Source organism: Apium graveolens, unplaced genomic scaffold (genome assembly GCF_009905375.1).
Source record: "Apium graveolens cultivar Ventura unplaced genomic scaffold, ASM990537v1 ctg1815, whole genome shotgun sequence".
Taxonomy (NCBI): Eukaryota; Viridiplantae; Streptophyta; class Magnoliopsida; order Apiales; family Apiaceae; genus Apium; species Apium graveolens.
The window spans coordinates 70,829-95,792 of NW_027417407.1; the positions used below are offsets into that span (position 1 = coordinate 70,829).

At 33.4% G+C, this 24,964-nt stretch overlaps 3 protein-coding genes across 44 annotated transcripts; all 3 read left to right on the top strand.

Moving 5' to 3' along the window:
- Positions 1-1,415: 1,415 nt before the first annotated feature.
- On the top strand, positions 1,416-2,405 carry LOC141700145 (uncharacterized). The gene has a single exon (XM_074503953.1). The coding sequence runs from the start codon at positions 1,416-1,418 to the stop codon at positions 2,403-2,405; it is 990 nt and encodes a 329-aa protein (XP_074360054.1).
- A 3,192-nt stretch (positions 2,406-5,597) lies between these two features.
- Positions 5,598-8,139, top strand: LOC141700141 (uncharacterized). Its single transcript, XM_074503950.1, has 4 exons — positions 5,598-5,745; positions 6,056-6,114; positions 6,515-6,809; positions 7,848-8,139. The coding sequence occupies exons 1-4, from the start codon at positions 5,725-5,727 to the stop codon at positions 7,851-7,853; spliced, it is 381 nt and encodes a 126-aa protein (XP_074360051.1). The 5' UTR covers positions 5,598-5,724; the 3' UTR covers positions 7,854-8,139.
- A 6,336-nt stretch (positions 8,140-14,475) lies between these two features.
- Positions 14,476-23,329, top strand: LOC141700133 (uncharacterized). 42 transcript variants are annotated; one of them, XM_074503925.1, is made up of 11 exons: positions 14,477-16,329; positions 17,005-17,063; positions 17,866-17,974; positions 18,052-18,128; positions 18,200-18,231; positions 18,345-21,928; positions 22,084-22,179; positions 22,406-22,489; positions 22,620-22,799; positions 22,891-22,957; positions 23,046-23,329. In XM_074503925.1, exons 1-2 carry the CDS (start codon positions 14,547-14,549, stop codon positions 17,028-17,030), a joined length of 1,809 nt encoding a protein of 602 aa, XP_074360026.1. In that variant the 5' UTR covers positions 14,477-14,546; the 3' UTR covers positions 17,031-17,063; positions 17,866-17,974; positions 18,052-18,128; positions 18,200-18,231; positions 18,345-21,928; positions 22,084-22,179; positions 22,406-22,489; positions 22,620-22,799; positions 22,891-22,957; positions 23,046-23,329. The 42 variants fall into 42 exon arrangements, 38 of the variants coding, with proteins under 38 accessions (XP_074360026.1, XP_074360037.1, XP_074360019.1 ...); XM_074503936.1 differs by having other exon boundaries at positions 21,829-21,928; XM_074503918.1 differs by having other exon boundaries at positions 18,052-18,119.
- The last annotated feature ends 1,635 nt before the right edge of the window (positions 23,330-24,964 follow it).

Sequence of the window (24,964 nt, forward strand, 5' to 3'; positions counted from 1 at the left end):
TCAATCTCATGCTTCCTTCAATGAAAGTAGCAGCAGAATCACGATTTCAAAACAGTTCCGCCTAAAAAGTAATATCGGCAAAATTTGATTTTTGTAAAAGTTAAACAAAAAGTTCACCAACTTCTAACTAAAAATCGGAATTTCAAAAAAAAAACAATTATTAAAATTTTCAGCTCAGCCGAGACTTTAGATACGTCCTCGGGTTTGACCCTGTTAGCAAGTTTTTTTTCTTCCATTCATTATTTCATGTAAAATGACACTCCTTCCGTCTTAAAATAGAAGTGTCTTTGACTTTTTATGCGTGTTTTAAGATGTATAAAAATTATAATTCCGTATATATTTTTCTAAAATTTCTTTTCTTAAATAAAAATTTAATATATATATTTTTATTCAGAAAAGGAAAATTTGAAAAATAATTTATCTAATTATAATTTTTATTTATTTTAAAATATGTGTAAAAAATCATAGATACTTATATTTCAGGACGGAGGGAGCACCGAGAAGGAACGGAGAAAAACCGAAATCTTCCTGGGGGAGCAATTTAGTCTAAAAAGACGTCTCTTTGTATAAATTACAAGAGGTGTCGGCTTGTTTAAACCATTAAATTACTCATTTCAACACATTAAACCCCACCATCAACAACCTAGATTGATTTCTTCTCAATTTCCAATAATAACCCCGTTGGTAATTACTACTCCGTCCGTCCCAATTTATCTGTTCTGTTTGATTTTTTGCGGTCAAATTAACCCAATTTTGACTGAAAATTTCATAAAGTATATAATCGAAAAAAATTATATCATTAGAAAGTACACGTAATCTAATTTAATATGTATTCTTCATTTTTTCAAAATAACGAAACATTGATGTTTAATTTATGGTCAAAATTGAGTCAATTTGACCACAAAAAGTCAAACATAACAGATAAATTGGGACGGAGGGAGTTGTAGTTTTGTTAAATTTACCATGATTTGCTCACTCATGGCATGATTCCTTTTTACCGTGTTTATTATGAGTCGTATCCAGTACACAAGTCATCCGCATCGTTCACGAAAGCATCTCACGAAGCAGGTAAAATCTAAAATGCTCTATACAAATAGAAACGCCCCTTCACTAACAACCAACATCAACCTACCTTGATAGATAAGTTTCAACTCTAATAATCAATACATTGATACATAATCTTTAATATGAACAGCTGTTTTTAATTACATATCAACTTGAATAGTCAATCTTTTGCTACTCTTCTTTTGTACTACTCATCATTAATGCACTTGTGAGTCATCTAAAACTATAGCATGCTTTATATGGCCTAAATGTTATGTTTTTGCTCACAAATTCTTGATTTTGTGCCTGTGTTATGTCTGTTGTCCAGCAACAATACTAGCAGACTGAGGTTTATTAGCTTATCTGATTGAATGGGGTGCATTTCGTCGAAATTCATAACGAAATCATTAAGTTTTCGAGAAGATCTTAGCAATCGAAAAAGGGGAGTTCATGGCTTGACTATGCTTGATGAATTTTTCACTTCTGATGATGGAAATAGTACTAGCAATGATCATCATTTTTTCGCGCTTGTCAGCAAACTCCGGACTGGGGATTTTGCTTTGCCTGCGAAAAAAAGTGTGGAGGAGAAAGATAAAGAGACGATTAATGCTTGGGAACTGATGGCTGGCCTTGAAGAACAAGCAGATCAGAAGGAAGAATTAGCATATTCGAAAGTACCTGATCTCGACAAATTGAAGCGTTCTAAAAGCTGTGAGATATCAAAATTAGCTACTGCTTTTGAGCTTAACGATGATCAAGATAACAGGGGCGTAGGACGGTCTAGAAGCTTTCACACAGTAGAGGAGTATGATGCGATGATGGAAAGAATTATGATCTCACACGTACATAATGATGATGAATCTGATCAGTATACGAACAACCATGTGGCTAAGTTTCAAGAAACAGCTCAGTCTGTTCCAAGAAAACAAATTGACAATGATAAGGATCAGACTACGGAACCAGATATTAAAGAAGTGATCGCGGATGTTAGTAGCAGTGTTAATAAGGATGGTTTTCAAGAAACAAGCAATCCTGATACAGGCCTGAAACGAAAGGCCTTAAAAAAAGGGCTGGAATCACTTCAAATCCCATCTGCAGCTGAGTTCCGGAAAACAGGAAGTCTTAAAGATTGGCTTCAGAATGGAGGAAATATCAGCTCTCCTGGAGAATATGTTACGCCTAAATTTGGCAATTACAATAAACCAAAATCTAAATTATCCGAAGAATACAGAGATGATTCCGTCTTCAATCCAGAGCTGGTGGCTGCATTTGAAGAGTTTTTGCAACAACTTGAAGTTGAAGAAGACAGCATTCTTGAACAAATTGAAGGAAATCGCGATGAAATCACAGCAACCGAGTGATCAGCACAGGGAGTTTTGTCAATCTTGAAGACTGGAATACAGTAGAAGAGTAGATAGTTGGTTAATATAGACTTGTTTTTTCATTACAGTTTTGTTATTGTGAGGATGTTGCAGGAATTCTTGTATGTTTAGAGTTGCCTGTTGATACCAAACACGTAGTACTCAGTGCACAAGACTCGTACAAGATCTCGCGCATCCTTACCCTTACCCTTTATATTCCCACTTGATTTTTGGCTTGTAAAAAGTGAAATCAATAGCAAAATGTTTCATCATTTCAGCAAAATTCAGCAAAACAAGGCAATTTGTCAATCTTCATAGCATGCCTGCAGTCTGTCTAAACTTGAAAGACTTGAGATATGTAAAAGTAAACTATCGTCATTTAAGAGTCCCCAAACTTGGTTGAACACGGCACTAAGAGCAACTCCAAGTGTTACTTAGACCATTCTCTTAAGTCATTTTTGATGAATCTAATAAAAAAGTTTCTGTTTTTCTTTCTTTACTGGATTAGTTCTCGGGCATATGTCCGGTTATATTATAATTCTTTTATAAAAATATAATTTAAAATAGTTTAATTTCAATATATATTATATTTATATCATGTTATGATATTGAGAAATATAATAAAATTATAAATATAAACGCCTAAAAATAGTATGACAAATTATAATATTTTTTATTAATTATAAAAATATATAATAAATTGATGAATATTTAAATTAGTGGAAGAGAGAATTAGTAAGAGACTTTAAAAATGAGAAGGGAGAAATGAGAAATGAGGAAGAGAGAGAATAAGTGGAGGTTATAAATAAAAGATAGACATTGCAAGTATAATTAATTAGGGAAAAATGTCCGTGGAAGATGACATCATCAAATTAATGTGAGTTTGACAAGTAGGATTTGATGATAGGGATGGCCATCGGGTCACCTTGGGATCGGGTCCCCGAACCCAAAATCGATTCCCAAACCCGTCCGGATCCCCGATCGGGGATTATTTTACTCCCCGTTCCCCGTCCCAAACGGGAACGGGAATTCCCGCGGGGATTCAGGAATTTTTTTTATTTTTTTCGTTTAATAAAAATTAAATTTTAAATAATATTTTTCAATAAAAATTCACATAGTAAATCATAATATATAGATTTTCTTTTAAATTTAATATTAATGTTAAACCTTAATTTAAATTAATATTTATTTCTAGTATAATAATAAACAAAAATAATATTATTATAATGAAATAATATCACGATAAGTACATTTAAATCATATAGGAGATAAGAAATTGAAAATAATAATATATTTTATATATTTCAATATTTATTTGAGATATTTATATATATAAAATATTATTTTTATTTAAAATACGATTCGGGGTCGAGGATCGGAACGGGGAGACACTAATCCCCGCCCCCGCCCCCGCCCCTGCCCCTATCCCTGATTTTTTTACACACACATCTCCCCGATCCCCACGTCGTACCCCAAAAAATCCCCGATTTGATGATGTCAGTTATTTAATTAGAGCTTGACATATCATTAATGATATATTCTCTTTTAGTATAATGTAGATTTTATAGATGGTAGAAACCCAAATAAAATGATTTTGGAGGTAATTTAATATTTATTTTCATGAGGAGTCTCTCAGCAACACTTGTAATTGCTCGAACTAATTAAGTCATTTGGTTATCATTTTTTATTCAAAGACGAAAAGTAAAACTACTCAAAATAGCCGGATACCTCTCTGTGCAGCGAAATCTAACTCGCTTCTTCTGCGATTTAGATGGAAGGCAAAAAAAAGACCAATTAAAATATCATTAATACTAGCCTATAACCCTATGATGCACGGGCTACTTAATGTTAAATAGTTTATTTTTTTATATATTTAAATTTTTTTATTTCAATTTATTTATCTTTCAACTATAACGGCCTTTTGTGTTATTTCTGTTTGAAAACTAATTTTTTTTTTATTTTATCTTAAGAGATTAAAAAAATTAATAATAAAATTTTTTATTTTCTTAAAAGCTTTAGTTTTTTCTTGCTAAAAACTCCATTTAACAATTTTTATAGTTGTTATAGTTTTATAGAAGACATATATATTCTCAACAGTTGAGTTTACTAAATTTGTTTTTTTTTCATTTTCCCTTTAATTCGTATAGATGTACAATTCGTTTATATATCCTCACTTAATAAGTGTACTCTTTTTTTTTCTTTATGAACAACTATGTAGACATGTCTGCTACAAAGTAAATATAAGAAATATAGTAAAGACTGAAGAGGTTGATAATAGTAACTAATTTGAATTATTATATATTAATTAATAACATTAATTAATAATATGCGAAATATATGGAGGGTTTATGCTAAAACTTATTAATAGAGTTTTGGCTATGATGGGAGTGTGCAAGTATTGGTAATTATGTAGGATATATAATTTTACCTTAATTAAACAGAATCAACGTGTTTCCAAATTAATTATATATATATTTTTTTATTTTTTTGGAAAGTGTTAGTAATCTTTGTTGGAAGGTGTTAACCAACCAACCAAATTATCCTATGTTTTACTTATAATAGTATAGTATAGATGACATATTTCTTAGAAAAATATTTTGTTATTAAAAAATTATTTTTTATTATATAAAACAAAAACACCGACTACAGAGATTCATGGCTTTGCATGCAGATGCTTGAGCCCAATTGTAAATGGGCCTTTCGTGGGTTTTTTTTCGGCCCAATAATCTTTTCCTTCCATTATACTTATTAGGTTTCTAGGTTTTAAAAAAAAATTCAGTAATTGGCTACTTTAATTTGACAGGCTCTGTTATAAAAATCGGCCGATTTTTCAAAAATCGCCGATAAATCGCTCAAAAATTGGTCAAAAATATTTGTCCGATTTGACCGATTCCCGATAAATCGCCGATAAATCATCCGATTTTATAAAAATCGTCCGATAAATCGTAAATCGGTACCTCAACCGAATAGTTCCGATTTTCGAAATCTGTAACACTGTTTACAGGTGTTAAATGTTATCTCTACCATCTATTCTGCATCTGATACATCCACATAAATCTCCCTCTATTTATATTCAGGTACCTGCAGATAGCAACAGAAAACATAATTTTCGAAATTTCATACCAACACTTGTCATCTACTAAGTCTCTGTCGCCTATACAATTGCATGTAGAATAGTTCCTTCATTTTCGTTTCTGCATAACAGATATATAAATGTAGCTGTACCCTTTGGCTCTCCCACAAATTCATGCTTATTGTTGGTTAATTTTGAATTATACTTCTTACTTCACGTACAATTGTTAAAATTCTAGTTTTGAATATGGCTTCCACCTGGGCAGCGGTAAGTTCAGAATTGATTTTAATGGTGTTATAATTAGATAGATCGCAAAAATGTGTACATATTATGATAGCGTTATTCTGTTGAGAACTATTTAAATGTGAGAATTAGAAAGTGTAAAATTAATATTACTTTGCAACGTTTTCATATTTTCAACATTGTATTGTTGTGTCGTGTTCAATATTACATATTTTTCATATTTTCAGTATTATGATATTTAACTGTAAAATAATATTGTTTTTGCTATTCTCACGAGTTTTTCATAAAAAGCGACATTATTTTGTGATGATAATAATTTTCAACACATTTATAGAAATACTGGAGATCATTTTTCGGAATGAAGACTGCGATGGCCTCTGCCGATGCTACAAGGTACGCGCAAACTAAAACCGAAACATTTAAAATTTGGAAAATGCTTGATATACAGAATTGTGTATAAAATTTTGTACATAATAACATGTGGTGGGTTTTAATTGGAATGCGCCATCTTTATTCACATCAACGAGCTCAACTAAAACATCTCACATCAGCCCGCAATGGTTGACTCGGTTAGTTAAAGAGGAGATAACTATCCTCTTGGTCAAATATTCGAAGCCCACAGGAGGAGAATTTATGATTACGTCTCCTGAGTTAGAGCTTGTCGGTTAAATGCGGTTTAACTGCGTGTATCTCACATCAATTGTCATGTTTTCTGTACACCTAACATCACTCTCAAACTTAACTTCGGTAGCCCATGCAATTACACTAACAACTGCAACATTCTGTGTGACAGCAAAACTGGATTTAAAGGATACCAAATGGGCACACAAAATGTGAGCCTTGGAGTGGTAACATTAGGAATCTGCATCAGTGTAGGGGTGGGCATGAGCACAGCATTTCAGCATCTAGCACATTCTCCGGGGGTGAATTTGTCCAAAAAGAAAAGACTAACTTTCCCAGAGCTTGATCTTTCCAGTGAAGTCATGGCATCAGCTGGTAAAAAATATGGTATCTGCAAGAAACTGGGTCAGCTCAATTACAACTTTATTGGACAACAATCTAATGCATCTTCGCCTAATCCCTACCAGGTAATAATCTGTAGCAACCTATCTTATATACTCCCTCCGTCCCTTGATTGTTTGACACGTATTTTAAGACTATTATAAAATATAATTTTATAATTTATTTTTATTTATTTTAAAAAAAATTAAATATTATATTTTTATTTTAAAAGAATATATTTAAGATTATTTAGGTAATTATGTTTTGCGTAAACCTTAAAACGCGTACCGGTTCCCCGTCCACAATGTAAAGAATATAGGGGAACCGAGGAAGTAATGATATTTGTACCGGGCAAGGGAGATATGTTTCAAGTAAATATATTTTATTTAAATAAATTAAATCATGTATTTAATATAATTACAAACTCTTTGAATGATAATCCTACTTGATTTCTAATCGCACTCAACTTCTTTTTCACTTTTTTCGTAGGTAATTAAACACTTTCAAAATTAATTTTAATAATTCAAATTTAAAAATAACAATTTATTAACAAATCAAGAACACATTAAAAAAAAATTATCACATCATTCGCATACACCAAATCAACCGCATACACTGCTCTGATAAGCGTCCACGGTCGGAGGACTTTTTATTACTTTAACTATTTAGAATTTGAATCTGTCAATAACAATAACACGATATATAAATCATTACCTTTGTCATGAATTTCAATAAAACATATTTATTATCTGCTATAATTTAATTTTATATAATAAAAAATAATAAAATAATAATCAGTCCGTGCGTCGCACGGGTTATAAACTAGTATTTGTTAAACGAATTATCTCGATAAATGAATACTACTATTTTTTTTGTTCCTAACATAATAGAGACAATATAGTTTTCATTCGGATAAATGAATAATCCCGATTAATGAGTAAAATATTTCAATTCCAAATATATTTATTTATTTAAACCGTAAACATCAGTATATAATTATATACGCTGACATCTTGTAAAAATAAAACAAATGTGAATATATTAGTTTCTTCTTTAATAATTCTTTTTATAATTTAGCAGACTAGCTGACTTTTTATTTTATTTTATTGCGTGCATGAATGAAGATGTAGAGAAAGTGGAAGCTTAAAATTGAGTCCAGCCGAGCCGAGTTCCTGCCGCGCGCTGCATGCTACCCGATTAATTATCTACTTCATTTGTATATATATTTATTATTTCATTCTTAAAAAAACTTTTATTTCATTTGTAATAAAAGTCTGTATGTAATTAAATAATACTAGTAATTAAGTAACTGAATGGCCGCCAGTTGCCTTTTTCTTGTAAATAAGTGGTGTGTTCTTTTTGGCCAATTATAAATGGTGAATTTTGATTTGTTTTGATTTAATTAAATAAATAAAAGTGGTATACATTCAAAATGAAATTCATGCATGACTCATTATTAATGAAAAAAAATAAAAGTTATACGTCTATACTATACTATTATAAGCAAACACCCTCTATTTGGTTGTTGGTCGGTTATTCAGTACAGTTGTTTGGTACGGTAAATATCAACCGCAATATCTAAAGACAGATAGATGAGAATCGTTGGATGTAATAATCAAATAATATTATATTAATATTTAAGCTGCTGTAATTGGTTTAGGGTTCGAATCCAGTCAACAGCGTATTATATTTAAATTTTTATATTTTTTATTTTTAACAATTTTTACATGTTCAAGGTTCGAGTCCCGTGAACAACATATTATATATTATATTACTTATTTTCAGTTAAGTCTCAAATTATCATAAAATGTATATTATTATAACTTATTATGTTCTTCAATTTATTTTTCAACTAAATCTATACTCATATATTAATAATTTTATAATAAAATATATTATTCAAAATTATCCGAGTGTTAAAAAACAATCCGTGCATATCACGGGTTATAAGCCAGTACCTAAAAAAATGAAGAATTGGACATCACGAATACCGATACACGCAAGAATATACTCCCTCCATACCCTCAATTTTTTACATCGATCGACACGCATTTAATACTTTTATTAAATGTAATTGTATAATTTTTTTAATTTTTTTTCTAAATAAAAATATAATGTACAAATTTTTATAAAAAAAGGAAATTTTTAAAAATGAATTACGGAACTGTATTTTATGGTTATTTTAAAATACGTGTCAAATATGTGAAAGAAAATGTAAAGAAATTAGGGGACGGAGGTGGTAAATGTTATTGTATATTCACACTGTGGGAGATGATTATATTGTCTCAGCTAGCATCTAGCCTCTTGTACAACTCCTCTCTCTCTCGTTAAGAATAAAAAGATGGAAAATGCTAGAGATACAAAATTAATTACTAAAATAGTTACAGATGAAACATGTCACATGTTGGTTGGCTAAATATAAATGAACTCTCTGTAGTTATATTAATAGGACCAATTGAGCGCGATGAGATAGCTCAAGTGGTTAAGAGCTTATCTCTTGTCGTCCCAGGTTCTGAGTTCGATTATCGCTCACCCCGAGATTTGTTAGAACGGATACTCAATTCTAAGACATATAAGCCATATTAGTAAAAAAAAAAAAAATAGGATCAATTGAATTATTTCATTTTGTCACATCACCCATGTCATGTCATTTTGTTACAATTTTTTGTAATTTTCTTTTGTGCCTCTAGTATTACCTAAAAAGATTGACCCTATTGTTATTTTCTTTTGCTATTATATCTTCTTAATATTACCACAAGTCCTTAAATTATTAGTATCAGTGGGTACGTAAATTTATAACAAAAATTAGTTTCATGCAATGAGAAATTTTTTTAAGTAAAAGTTAGTTTCATCAAAAGCCGTCACTATTGGTAATATTGACCAATTAGGTTAGGTACTGCACCAGCAGTATTAATGTGGAGAGTACATTACGTAATTGATTGTTGGCCTAGCAGGCTCATGGTGTGATTGTAATAAGATCTGTTTAAATTCTGGGGCAAGTTCATCAAGACATTTACGTACCCATGTCACTTGATTAAACGTTTAAAGTCAAATTCATGTGCAGTGTGGGTAATATTTTTCATCAAGGTGGAAACAAATCATCTCATGCAATGTTCTCACAGGACGTAAGTAAGTGTAACTAGACCTGAAAATTCGTTCGTGTCGCGTATTTTCGTGTTTCGTGTACTTGAATGTCAAACACAAAATTGAAATGTTTAGCGTTCGTGTACTTTTATTTCGTGTCGTTTCGTGTTGCGTATATCATATTAGTTGAATATTAATATATATTAAATTTAATATTAATATAAATTAAAATATAAGATTTTTAGGTAAAAATTTATAAAATATATGAATAATATATATTCAAATCTCAATTCTATACAATATAATAAAATCAAATAATATTTTAAAAATAAATATGCATACATTTATTATAATACTACATATATTTATAAAAAATATTAAAAATTTATTATAATATTTATTTATGTCGTATATTTCGTGTCGTGTCATGTACTCGAAGGTTAAACACAAAACCGACACTAAATCTAGACTATGTACTTTCGTGTTCGTGTATTTTCATGTCGTTTACTAAAAGAGCAAACACAAATACTAAATTTTCATGTCGTTTCGTGTCGTGCAAGCGTGTCGTGTCCAAAATTGTCGGGTACAAGTGTAACATACTAATACAGCTTTTTGTTCAAGACAAACAATTATCAAAGTGTCTATAAAAGCGCTTTTTACTTGTTAGCTTCAAATCATCCATCTTTATAAACTAGAAAAGATCCTTTCAGTTAATCATCGATCCTTTCAGTTATTCATTTTCGTGAAATATCATTTTCTTACATGTGATTCAAACAATAGCTACAGCATCAGTGCAAATCTTTTGAATTCTCCTTTCACTCTCTCGTATTTAAATGATTTCACTGTGGTCGGTTGTGATGATCGAGCATTGATCACCAACCCTAAAGAGAAGCATTACAGTACTAGTACTGGTTGCAGTTCCGAATGCATCAACGCTAAAGATGTTCTTAATTATGGTTGTTACCGGATTGGTTGTTGTCGAGTACTAATACCAAAAGGTCTAAAGTACTTCGAGGCTCAACTTGAATCAATAAGCAACCATGCCAGGGCTTGGTCGTTTAACCGTTGTAGCTATGCTTTCTTGGCTGAAAAGGATAGATTTAAGTTCCGTGGTGCTTCAGATTTATCTGATCCTACATTTATTGAGAGGACAATCGATACTTGACTGGGTACTTGGGAATCAAACTTGTGATGAAGCACAAAAATCAAACGGGTATGCCTGTCAGTCAAATACCAACTGGATTAATTCAACCAATGATCTTCTAGGGTACACTTGTAGATGCCGTCAAGGTTTTCGAGGCAACCCATACCTAGCTAAGCCCAGGCTGCCAAGGTCAGTCTTCATTCAAAACATACTCAAAAACAGTACTGATACAAATATTTAGCACATTGTATCCTGATTGTGCCTGTATAATTTGTTGTGATGCTCTTTGGTAGATTTCGATGAATGTGCTGATCCAAACAAAAAATGGTGCGAGAAAATGTACACCAATACTATTGGGGGTTATTACTGTTCTTGTCACTACAACAAATTCGGCTATTTACGACGGCCAACTTACGACGGAAAAAAATGCGCTCCTAACTTACGACGGAAAAAAACCCGTCATAAATGACCAGATTTGTTGTAGTGGCACGGGTACTATGGCAATGGCAAAGTTAATGGTTGCATCGCTGTGAAATCCAAATTTCCAGCAATCAAATTCTCACTAGGTAATATATATTTTTCCTCTGAAAATATTGTGTTATTGAAAAGATGTTCATGGATCGTGGGAGTATTGAGGTTGATGATGTATATGCTTTTTCCGTGACATCTGATATTATTATGAACTCCGATCCTGAACCACAAAGTATGGAAGAGTGTCGACACCGAGATGATTGGCCAAAATGGAAAATTGCGATTCAAGAAGAATTGCAATCATTACGCAAGAGAAATGTATTTGGACCTGCAGTCCAAACACCAGCTGGTGTAGTCCCTGTCGGGAATAGATGGGTGTTTATACGAAAATGAAATGAAAGGAATGAAATTGTGAGATATAAGGCCCGACTAGTAGCCCAGAGATTCTCTCAAAGACATGGTTTTGATTACCAGGAAACATACTCTCCTGTGATGGATGGAGTTACTTTCCGTTTTCTAATAGGTATGGCTTGTATGGAAAAACTGGAAACACGTTTGATGGACGTTGTGACAGCATACCTATATGGATCACTTGATATTGATATTTATATGAAAATTCCTGAAGGGTTAAATATTGAGGACACTAAGCCTCGACATCTATATTCTGTTAAATTACAACGATCATTGTATGGTTTGAAACAATCTGGTCGTATGTGGTACAACAGGCTGAGTGAGTACTTATTGAATGATGGATATGTTAATAATCAAGTGTGTCCTTGCATTTTTATTAAACAATCATCAACTGGTTTTGTTATTATTGTTGTATATGTGGATGATTTGAATATTATCAGTACTACTGAAGATATTACTAATGCTGTTAACTATTTGAAAAATGAGTTTGCAATGAAAGATCTTGGAAGGACAAGATTTTGTTTAGGTATACAGGTGGAGCACTTATCTTCAGGAATATTTGTTCATCAATCAAACTACACTGAAAAGATTCTTGATCGGTTCTACATGGACAAAGCTCATCCACTAACCATACCAATGGTTGTTCGATCACTCGAGGTTGAAAAAGATCCTTTCCGTCTTAGAAAACAAGATGAAGAGACTCTTGGACCTGAAGTTCCATATCTCAGTGCAATTGGCGCTCTCATGTATCTTGCAAACAACACACGACCTGATATTGCATTTGCAGTGAACTTGTTGGCAAGATTTAGTTCTGACCCTACTAAAAGGCATTGGGATGGAATAAAACATATATTTAGATATCTTCGAGGGACAATCGATCTTGGACTATTCTTCCCAAACAATTCAAGATCACTGCTAGTTGGATATGCGGATGCTGGATACATGTCAAATCCTCATTTTGGGCGATCACAAATAGGTTACCTATTTACATATTGTGATAGTACTATCTCTTGGAAGTCTACAAAACAGACTATGACCGCAACTTCATCAAACCACGTAGAGTTACTAGCAATTCATGAAGCAAGCAGAGAATGTATTTGGCTAAGGTCGGTCATTCAACATATTCGAGAATCATGTGGATTATCAAGTATTTCAGATAGTCCTACAGTTTTATTCGAGGATAACTCGACCTGCATCAAACAACTTAAGGAAGGATATATTAAAGGGGATCGAACAAAACACATATTGCCAAAATTCTTCTACCCTCATGAACTTCAAGAAAATGGTGATATTGATATTCAACAAGTTCGCTCATGCGATAATCTAGCAGATATGCTTACAAAGTCACTACCTACATCAACATTTGAGAAGCTAAGAAATAATATGGGTATGCGGAGGTTAAAAAGTTTGCTACATCAAAATGTCAAAATGTGAGACATTTTATTGAGGGGGAGGTTGTACTTGTTTTCCTTCGTCAAGGTTTTTATCCCACTCGGTTTTTCCTTGTAAGGTTTTAACGAGGCAGTCAATCTTTGCAATAATTCGCATTTGACAATCAAGGGGGGGTGTTAAAATATTTGAATAAAAAAAAGTGATTGTCAAAGCGTATCGAGGAAGTCTCTCAAATCTTACTAAGGAAGACTTGTAAAGCTTATCGAGGAAGACTTGTAAAGCTTATCGAGGAAGTTTTGTAATACTTAATGAAGAAGATTTGAATAGCTTACTTAGTAAGCCTTGTAAACCAACTACTATAAATAACTCATTTAGCTAATGAAATACAACACAACTTTCTCTGCATCTTCTATTCTCCTATACTTCCTCTACATTAAACATAACTAATATTTTCAGTCAAGGTTTATAACAATTTCCAATATATTTGACCATTTTTCAAAATGACATTCACGGTAACACTAGAAATAGAAACTCCTAAACCATATTCCCTGAGTCATTCATAGCAAATCCAAGAGCGTCTTAACTTATTATATATATATATAATAAAATATTAGTTTTATTAATTTAAGATATAGATGAAACATTTGTCTCCAACAATTCTCCTTATATTTATTCCTTATTTAATAATTTAATAATATCAATTCATTCTTTTCATTAAAGTAAGAGAGAAAGATGATTTGACTCGTTTTTTATTATAAAATATTCTCACTCATTTTTTAAATATTTTTTGCTCATTCGTTATACGTATTTTAAGGCTAATATAAGCAAAATTTTATAATTTATTTTTATGTATAAAGCTTAACTATTACATTGTTATTTAAAAGAAAAGATATTTAAAATTATTTAGGGAACGTTACTTTACGGAGCCTAACTTAAAATGCGTGTGGATCCCCGTCTCAAATATTAAAAATTTTGGAGGGACGCATGAAGTAATGTTTAAGGGATTCTTAAAAAAAGAAGAATGTTATTTAAAAATAACCATATTAGAGTAAGTCCAACAACCTCTTAATTCAATCATCAAATATAATGCAAAAAATTAGTTCCTAATGAATTAAGACATAAATAAGGATGTTTGTCTGCAACAATACTATTTATACTTTTTTAGCAAAAAAAAAAAACAATACTATTTATACTTATTCCTTATTTAATATTTTATTATTAAAAACCTATCAAATCAATTATAATTTAACATTTAACGCACGCGCTCCCTTGCACTCGATATCTCTGTAAATCGATTAGAAGCAACAAGAAGACGAATAAGATGAGGTTTTGTTTGAGTTGCAAATCATCATCAGGTATTTATCTTACGCCCTTTCTTCATTCACATTCTCTTCACATTAACCCTAATCATCCCAAAAAACCCTTTATTGCTTCTTTATCAAACCCTAATGCTCAATTACAGCAATTACTTTACGAGAAATCCAAGGTTGGTTTCGATAAGCTCGATGATGCTCTCTTTGTGTTCGATAAAATGCTCAAAATGAAACCTCTGCTTCCTGCTTTGAATTTCAGTCAGCTCTTAGCTGGCCTTGTTCGAATGAAAGAGTACTCTGTAGGTGTCTCTATGTTTAGAGATATGTGCGTTTTATGCGTTCCCGTTAACATATTTACCTATAATACTGTAATCAACTGTTGCTGTCACCTGAATAGACTTGATTACGCCTTCTCGTTGTTGGGCGGATCCATTAAGCGTGGTTTCGTCCCAGATGTTGTGACCTACAGCACTCTTATCAAGGGCCTTCTATCTCAAGACAGGCCTGTTGAGGCTGAACATATGTTTAAGAAGCTTATTTTATTCAATGAGGTTCAACCCAATGTAGTAACCTATAGCATTATCATCGACGGTCTATGCAAAACTTCAAATACTTTAATGGCTGTCAAGTTGTTTAGAAATATGGGGAAGAAAGGTTGTATTCCCGATACAGTGACTTATTCCACCCTTATTGATGCTTTATGCAAAGACCGACATGTTGATCATGCATTGAGTCTTCTTTCTGCAATGAACCACAAAGGCATTTCACCGAATGTTGTCACCTATACTTCATTAATTCAAGGTCTCTGTAACTTTGGTCGATGGGAAGATGCAATTCAATTGCTAGGAGAGATGAATGCTAGGAATATCTCTCCAAATGTGCATACTTATAATGTATTGATAGATGCATGTTGCAAAGAAGGAAAGGTCAAAGATGCGGAATCTGTGATGGAATTGATGATTCAAAGAGGCCAATATCCTGATGTAGTCACATACAATTCACTGATGGATGGATATTGCTTGCGTGGAGAAATTGATGAAGCCTTAGAGGTGCTCAAAACCATGAGGGGAAAGGGTATATTGCCCAATTCTTGTACCTACAATATTTTGATAAATGGTTGTTGTAAAAAGATGGAAGTGGACAGAGCAATTAGTCTCCTTAAACAAATGCCCCTTGAAGGTTTGGTACCAACAATTGAAACTTTCAGTACTATTTTGCAAGGATATTTTCAGGCAGGTAGAGTTGTTGAAGCACGAAAGTTTCTTCAGGAGAGGATGCTAAACGAAGGTTGTAAACTAGATATTGTAACATTTACGATCATATTGCATGGTCTTTGCGAGAACCATCTTGTTGGTGAAGCACTCTCTTTCTTTCACACAATGGAATGCGCTGGTGTACATCCAGATATAGTTATTTACACTATTCTGATTGACGGATTGAGCAAAGATGGACGTCTAGAAAAGGCAAGAACCCTTTTTGAAAGCCTTCCTTCGAAAGGCTTAAGACCTGATGTCAAAGCGTATACCGTCATGATCGGAGCATTTTGTCGAGAAGGGTTTCTCGATGAGGCGAATGAACTATTTGCGAAAATGAAAGATAGTATTTGCTTGCCTAATGGTGCTACCTACAACACACTTATTCGCGGCTGTTTTTGCAACATGAAGTACAGTGAGGCAATTGCACTCATAGATGAGATGCATGCTCGCGGCTTCTCAGAAGATGCATCTACCGTGTCCATGTTACTAGTCTTACTTGAATCAAAAGATCAGGATCCTGCTCTTCTTGCTTTGCGTAAGAAGTACTTGACGTAGTTACCTTGTATAATTCCAAATCAGGCTTTGATAAGCTCGATAATCGCTTCTTTTATTTCGGCTAAAATCTGCAATTGATACCTCTGTTTCCTGATTGAGTGTTCCTGTATGAATTTTGATCAATTGCTAGCAACAACTGCTATACATATAATATTTTGTTGGATGCATATTGCAATAAAAGAGAAAACTAGACATGACTATTTATCTTCATGGAGAAATTGCAAATGTTCAGCATTTTGTTGCATGAATTGTGTCAGCCGGGTAAATAAATAAAGTACACTTCTTTTGAATAAGATGTAAGATTAAGGCAACAATACGATGACATACACTCCCTGTTAGATTGTTTTTGGAAGAAGTATCATAGTGATATGTCACTGTCTTTGTTTCTCTTGATGCATTCTAATGCTTACTCCTTTTATATTCCTTAGTTTCTAATTGCATTGCTTACAATATTGTTATATGTATATGTATTCAACATTATTCTTCTAATGAAGCTTCTGTACTGATAGACAACATTCTTGTTTGTGGCTTCTTAGGAGATCCTACATAAGGTCCATGTTATCACACCTTCGATAAGTATGCATACTATTATACTTCCTAAATTGAATACATTTACAATTGTTATTTTAGATGTTTTTAATCTCTTGCTATGCAGCACACGTCGTTGCATTCAAGAGGTAATTGCAGAGTGCAGATTCTGCTCCCCGTTTCGAGGTAACAGAATATGACAATAGCCTTCATTTGTCAAACATGAACCACTCGGTTCACTGTTTGATTCGGTTCCAGATTATTAGATCATTTCTATTTTTAATTCTAAAAAATTGTCTTCTACTATATGCCTTGTAATCCGGGAGACTGGTGTATATTATGACCTCTGCTAATGGAAACTAATGTTCCAAAGTTTTGTTATTATGGTAGTTCTCATAATCTTTATCATGACATCCTCAATATCTAATAGAAATGTTTTAAGAGAAGGGAAAAATAGGCGGACGTGGAATTCAGTTGCAGAAAAAACGCAGACATAGAATGTTATTAACATAATTGGATATATGATGTAGCTACTGATTCGGTGATTCATTTACACGATGAAAGCGTAAACATGGAATTAGAAATCTTTAGAAATGTAATTTTTTTAATTAAAAATTGTTCATGTAGTGATTCTGATGATATAAGAAATAGCCGAGGAAAAGAATGTTATTAACATAATTGAATATATGATGCTCCTTATTCTAATTTGTTGCTTAAATTAATACTTTAATACACTTAGCAGTCAAAAAAAGTTGAATTGGTTTATGACCTTTTAATGCTCGACTAGATGTAATTGGTTTTAGCAGAAATCTTTATAACTATGGCTGTACTGTATGATTTTTAAGTGTATTCGAACTTGAATGTTGTCTTGGTATTGCGGTCAAAATGTGACCTTGAGGCTCTTTTAGGTTAATTGTTACTCGTGTGTAGATCTATTATTTAACGAGTATTAGTTTATGAGTAAGCAAATTGTTACATGTTTATTCAGGTATCTTTCGTTAGCTCCGGTGCTAGTTCGTTAAAGTCTCAATCAAGCATATTTGGTGCTTCTGTTCCTGGGGATTCATTATCCTTACAGTCAAGAGGGCATAAGAATTGTAAACTACTATTCACTATTATAAGTGTCTACTGTAATATATGCTGTTTTGATTTCTATCCCCTGTAATTGTTACAGAAAATCTAGTTCTCGGAGTATCCAACCAATCCAAGTTACAGCCCCTGAACAGCCACCTACCATTCAGAGTAAGAAATGTACGTTGTTACCTAATGCATGGCAAAAAATTTGAGGATTTAGAACTTCTAAGTCTGCTCAATTTTTACAGAACTGGGAGGAAGACAAGATTCGGAATCAATAGTAAGTTAAGTTATGTATTGTGTTGTGTTTTATTTTAGTTTCTCTAATTGATTTATTTCTGATTTAACAAGGCAAATTTAAAATCCCTTGTCTGACACGACATTATTTGTCAGATCGTTTGTACGAAATGTGGACGTTTTGACCAAGTACTAACTGAAAGACCACATATGAAATGTTCATGGAATTCAAATTGAAAGATTTGAGAAATGAGAAAAAAGGAGAGGGAAAGAGGTTGCCTAATATGCAAAGTCAAATTTTACTTGTTTATTAATAAATTAGGTCATCTGCCTTACCCGTTACCAAAGATTGGGAATAGACAATAGTCGTTTTGTAATTATATATAGTTATCCTGTACCAATGTCCTTGCTAATCAAATGTTTATGTTGCTGAGATACAGACTACATCAGCATTACAACAGCAATAAAATAACACCTCTGGATATATTTGTAAATACACTAGTTAGTATTTATATGTGGTCCTGATAGGAGATTCAGTTAGTTAGTTACAACATATCATTCTCTCTTTCTTGAATTGAGAACACTGTAAATATCTTTTCAGTCATAAATGATTAGCTATGGTGTTCATACCAAATCTGCAGAATCTTATGCTTAATTACATCTGATAACATGGTATCAGAGCAGTACGTTTCAGTAATTTCATTCGTTTCTTCGTTTCCGCATCAAGTAAGATCGTTACATACTGTTCTTTGATCTGTTCTTCGTGATTCGTAATCATATCTTCGTAATTGATGTTATGATTTGTTTACATTCTATACAATAGCAGTAATCAGATTGTTAATCATAACGAGTTATGTAATCATTGAAGTTTCGTAGCATAATCTGTATAAAATCTGTACGGAATTGCAGATTCATAGCAAAATTCGATCTCAAATTTCGCAATTCGATCTAAAATTTCTCCGAAACATTGTTATCTCTCCAGTCTCATTTCTGAATTTCATTTCTTGATCTAAACTTTACTCTAAATCAGCAATTGTTCTCATTACTTTTTCACAAACCTTGTTAATGGCGACTCAAGTCGAAAATCAGATAGAGTTAACACAAGATCCATCTAGTGTGTATTTCTTGCATCCTTCGGATAATACTGGTATGAAACTGGTTACTACACCTTTTAATGGAACTTCTTATGGAAATTGGAAGCGTTCTATGGTTATTGGATTAACAGCGAAAAATAAGATGTGTTTTGTTGATGGAACTCTTGCTAAGCCTGCAATTACTGATACTAGCTACAAGTTCTGGTCTCGCTGTAATAGCATGATCACAGGTTGGATTATTACAGCTTTGGATCCTCAGATTGCAGCAAGTATATTGTATGTTGATACTGCGAGAGCTATTTGGCTTGATCTTGAAGAACGTTTTGGTCAAGTATCATCAGCACAATTATATGCTTTAGAGCAGGAAGTCTTTCAGATTTCACAGGATACGTTTTCCATTTCTGAATATTATACTCAGTTAAAGAGGATTTGGGATGAGATTGATAATCTCAAACCATTACCTAAATGTGAATGTGCTCATTGCAATTGTAACATGACTCAGAAGGTTCTTAAATTGCAGCAGGATCAGAGGCTAATGATTTTTCTCATGAAAATGTCTAATGAATTTGCAAATGTGAGATCACATATTCTGATGATGGAAACACTTCCTACTCTACCACAGGTTTACAGAATGTTGATTTAGGAACAGAGGCATAAGGAGATTTCTAAACTGTCAGTTCAGGAGCCTGTGGCATTTGCTAGTCAGAACAATTTTAGGCAGTTCCCCAATTCTGGTTATCAAGGTTCTCAGAAATTTAACAGAGTCTATTCTGCTGGAAAATTTACCCCTGGAACTGGTTCACCAAGTTTCCAGCAGAGAAAGAACAACTACTTTTGTGACCATTGCAAAATTCCAGGCCATAGCAAAGAAAGGTGCTTCAAATTGAATGGTTATCCACCTGGTTTTAAACCTAATCAGCAGAGGAAATTTGCAGGTTGTGCCACAGTTGATGCAACTGATGAAATTCAGTCTGTCAAGGATTCTTCTGATAGTGGAATTGGATCACAGTCTTCTTCAAATAATATCTCTGTGGAGCAGTACAATCAGTTGATACAGCTTTTGTCTCAAAATAATATTTCTGAACATGACAACAACTCTTACTCTGGTAATATTTCTGAACATGACAACAACTCTTACTCTGGAAATGCACTTTTGGCAGGTACTTCTCTTTGTTTATTATCCTCAACTCATACCAATAGTTGGATAATTGACAGCGGTGCGTCTGATCATATCTGTTCTTCTATGAATCTCTTTCACACTGTCAAACAAATTGATGAGAATAGTTTTATCACTATCCCTGATGGCACTAAGATACAAGTCACTCATGTGGGCAACATAAAACTTAATAATCTCATAGAACTTACAGATGTTCTATATGCTCCTTCTTTCAAATTCAACTTAATTTTTGTGTCTAAGCTTGTTCGGAATACTACTTACATCATTTCGTTCACTTCTGATTCTTGTATGCTTCAGGAGCATTCAATGAGTCAACCCAAACTTCTTGGTAAATTCTTCCATGGACTATACTTTGTTGATGAGGGCTTTTTTTCTCATGCTGCTGATCATTCTCTCATCACAGCTAATAAAGCTTTGCCATACATTAGTCATACTTCTGTAGTTAATATTGCTGTTACTTCTAAACTAGATGAAGCCAAGTTGCTTCATCTTAGACTTGGCCATATGCCTTATTCGAAAATCAGTACAATTGTAAAACATTTTGATACAAGTGTTTTGTCTGATTGCATTTGTGCAATTTGTCCTTCTGCAAGACAACATCGTTTGTCTTTTACTGCAAGTGAAATAAAAACAACAAAAATTTTTGAACTTCTTCACGTTGACGTTTGGGGCCCTTATCATACTGTCACTCACAATGGTTGTAGATATTTTCTAACAATCGTTGATGATTATAGCCGTGCCACTTGGGTACATCTTATGAAATCCAAACTTGATTCTGTCTCCATTTTAGATATCTTTCTTAAGCATGTTTTTACTCAGTTCAATACACGTGTTAAGATCATTCGAACAGATAATGCGTTAGAGCTTTGTCAAGGCAGAATTTTAGAGATTTATCAGTCTTATGGCATACTACATTAAACAAGTTGTCCTGACACACCCCAACAGAATGGGGTGGTCGAACGAAAACATAAGCATTTAATGGAAACAGCTCGTGCACTTTTCTTTCAGTCTAATTTGCCATCGCGATATTGGGGAGATTGTGTGCAATGTGCTGCATTTTTTATCAACAGAATGCCTGTACGGAAATTAAATAATGTTACTCCTTATGAACTCCTGTTTGATAGTGCACCAGATTATTCTCTTTTGCGATGTTTTGGGTGTCTTTGTTTCGTTTCTACTTCTAAACAATCTCGAACCAAGCTAGAACCTCGGGCTCACCCTTGTGTTTTCCTTGGCTATCCAGCTGCAACAAAAGGATACAAAGTGTTAGATTTGGTCACTAATAGGATTCTTTATGCTTAATTACATCTGATAACATATGTATATTAATCTTTTAGTAAAAAACTTTTGCACTACTGGACTTCACCAGGAACCCTGCAGAGATACCATGTGGTGAATATGGGGCAGACTTTGTTTTTGAATCTTATGGGGTTTTCACAACAGTTGACAAGGCTTCAGAACACAAAAAGGTGGGTGCAATCTCTCTTGTTCTATAGCTATCTCTCTCACGCACACAAATGTCTCTCTCATCTCTCTCAAACTTTCTCTAGCACTTCAATTTGAGTATTTAATACGTTAATCTGCAGTGTGGTTTGAAGAAAGTTGTAATTTTTTTCTCCCTCAGCTGATGCTCCTATGTTTGTTGTGGGTGTTAGAGAAAACATACAAAGTGAACATGGATATCATATGCACTACCAGTTGCCTTGCTCCTCTTGCCAAGGTTGGTTTGTACTTTGTATAAATGCTACTGTATCTTGTACTGTTAGCCTGTGAACAAACTGTAAGTAACATGACTTTAATTGCTCAGTCACACAACCAAGTGATCTTCTTCGGAAGTATGACAGGGAAAAAAGACTAATATATAATAGTTGACATGAACAAATTCATATCATGGTTATGGCAACTGTGGACTCAGTAAATGTTTGATTACAAAACAATTTGTGCAGGTGGTTCACGAAGAGTTTGGCATTCTGGCGAGGTTGATGAATAATTGACTACTGTGCAAGTGATTTTGTTGGTGGCAACTCAAGGTCCCTCCCTCCCTCACCCAAATCACATTTAATAAAAAGGGTGAAATAAGCTATACTTCATGGCCACTGGCCAGTTTGGTCTTTTTGTACCATTGTTTTCCCTTGGTAACTCTAAAGACTTTACATGCAGTGGTGTTGTTGTATCATATCATGCAAGAGTTCAGGGGATCAGTCATTTGTATCTATCTGTGTTCCTAGAATATCCTTCCATTTGAAGCAGATGAAAAATGGGTTCTGTTTGGAATTTTGTGAATAAAAGCTCTCTACACTGATATGTAGATGTAGGTCTGTTTACAAACGTAGACAATTGGTCAGTCTTTACTCTTTGGTAGTTTCTGGTAAATTAGGATTGGCATAGTTGCTAGAGTAATTCTTTTACAATATGTTTTATTATCTCGCAGGTCAAGTAAATTTGACGCTCAAGATGGGATGGGGTTGAGTGGGTCCTTTATAAAAGCTTGTATCGTGGTACGACAATGAGTGTGGCTTCAGGTACAGTTTTACTTTCAAATTGAAGCGAGTGCTTGTAACAATACCCAGCTAATCTTTCTTTCAGCAATGGAGTGTTGGACCTGATCGAACGTGGCATTGGTAGCAGCCGGGAAGCAGCCGGTGCTTCAATTTTTGCTCTATCATAACTACCAACTAGTTTGTCTAACATAGAAATCAAAAATACAGTGGTCATTTTTTGCTGTTGAGTTGACCTTTGTTATCCTTTATAAGATCTGACCCAAGAGGTAACTTTTAGTTGAACTGTATCAGTATCAATGTTATATTAATGGTATGATTGTGTTAACTGTAGCCTTCAGATGTTTTTCATAATAATAACCATGTTGGAATATTTGCATGGTCCAATCAGTTTATTTTTTTTGGGTTTATTGTCATTCATGATTGTACTAATTCTATACTCCCTGTTCATTTCTATACACTTTCCTTTTTGGATGTCCCATTCAATTCTATACGTTTCAAAACTTACCAAAAATAGTAAAAGTTTTATAATATAAAAATTTACACTCATTAACATCCACTATTTTTTTCCACTACACTAACTTTATATGTTAAATATTAATTTATCCTATCACTTTACCCATTTTTCTTACCTTTTCTTACAACATACCACTTTTTCTTAACCTTCGTGTCCAAAAACTTTTTTTAACCTCCGTGCCAAAACGAAACGTATACTTCTTAACGGGATGGAGGGAGTAGTAATTAAATGTTTCCAACAGTGCGCTCTAATTTAACGGATCATTTAGACTTGTCAATTGTCATCTATGCCTTCCAAATGTTTTAGTATGGAGGGGCAGGTTGGTGACTGGCACAGGTGTAGTAAATTATGTAGAAACAGTAAAAGAGAACTTGTGTTGAAATGGTAGTTGTAATTAGAGCCTGCCAAACGGGCGGTTTGGCTCGACACGAGCGTAGTTCGGCTCGCCTAATATTCGCATTACTCGTCTCGTCACGGTCCGATTCGTTATTCGGCACTATTCGGATATGCACACGAGCTCTGTATTTTGAGAAACCGGAACCGGCCCGTAACCACTTGCCAGAGCTGTAGACGAATAAACAACAGAAAAAATGAATAAAAAACGAATTAACCAGCCCGTTATTCGCGAGGCCCGCCAGCTCGCGGTTATTCGCGAGTCATCTATTGACTTGTCCTCTTTGTGAACCAGAATATTAGCAATAGTTAGCTTCTGACTTTCTGACTTTGTGAATTAAGAATTCAAAACTTCATTACTTTATGTCACACTATTTGCTTCTAACTAAAAATCAATCAGATAATGAATTTGTTATAGTTTATATTTTATTTAAATTATAAATACGGTTTGTTCCGTTTTGTTAGAGAAGAGTTCTATATAATTAATTTTAACATTTTTTTAATTAATAAAATTTATAGAGGTACCGTCCTCTTTTTCCTTATTTTAATACATATTATATTTTAATACATATTAGTTTTCCAAAATCGAAAAAATATTTTAACAGAAAAAATTAAGATCAGAAAAAAAAAGAAAAGTAAAAACAAAACATACATTATATACAATTTGCGTACATGTGTATAAAAAAGGAAAAAAATAAAAAAAACAAAGTAATAAATATAAGGAGAAAAACGTGTAAACAATAAACAAGTAAAACAAGTAGTGTGATTTATGAACTATGTGAAGTGCAAGTGCTAAACAACATGATGGAACCGATTTATTCGTTAGTTATTCGCCTAACCGCCTAAACCGTGTAACTCGGATAAACCGCGTGCCGTTCACGGTTGATTGCTTTTCAGGACCGGCTCGGCACGGCCCGGACCGTAAATTTATACGGGCTGTTCACGAATTCTATTCAACATTAACCGGCCTGTTAATTATTCGGCCCGACACGCACGGCCCGCTCGTGTGGCCAGCTCTAGCTGTAATGCACGTACGTATCAACATTTCACTTAATAAGCGATGAATAAGCTCAATTCACCCTGCTTGTCACCAAGAA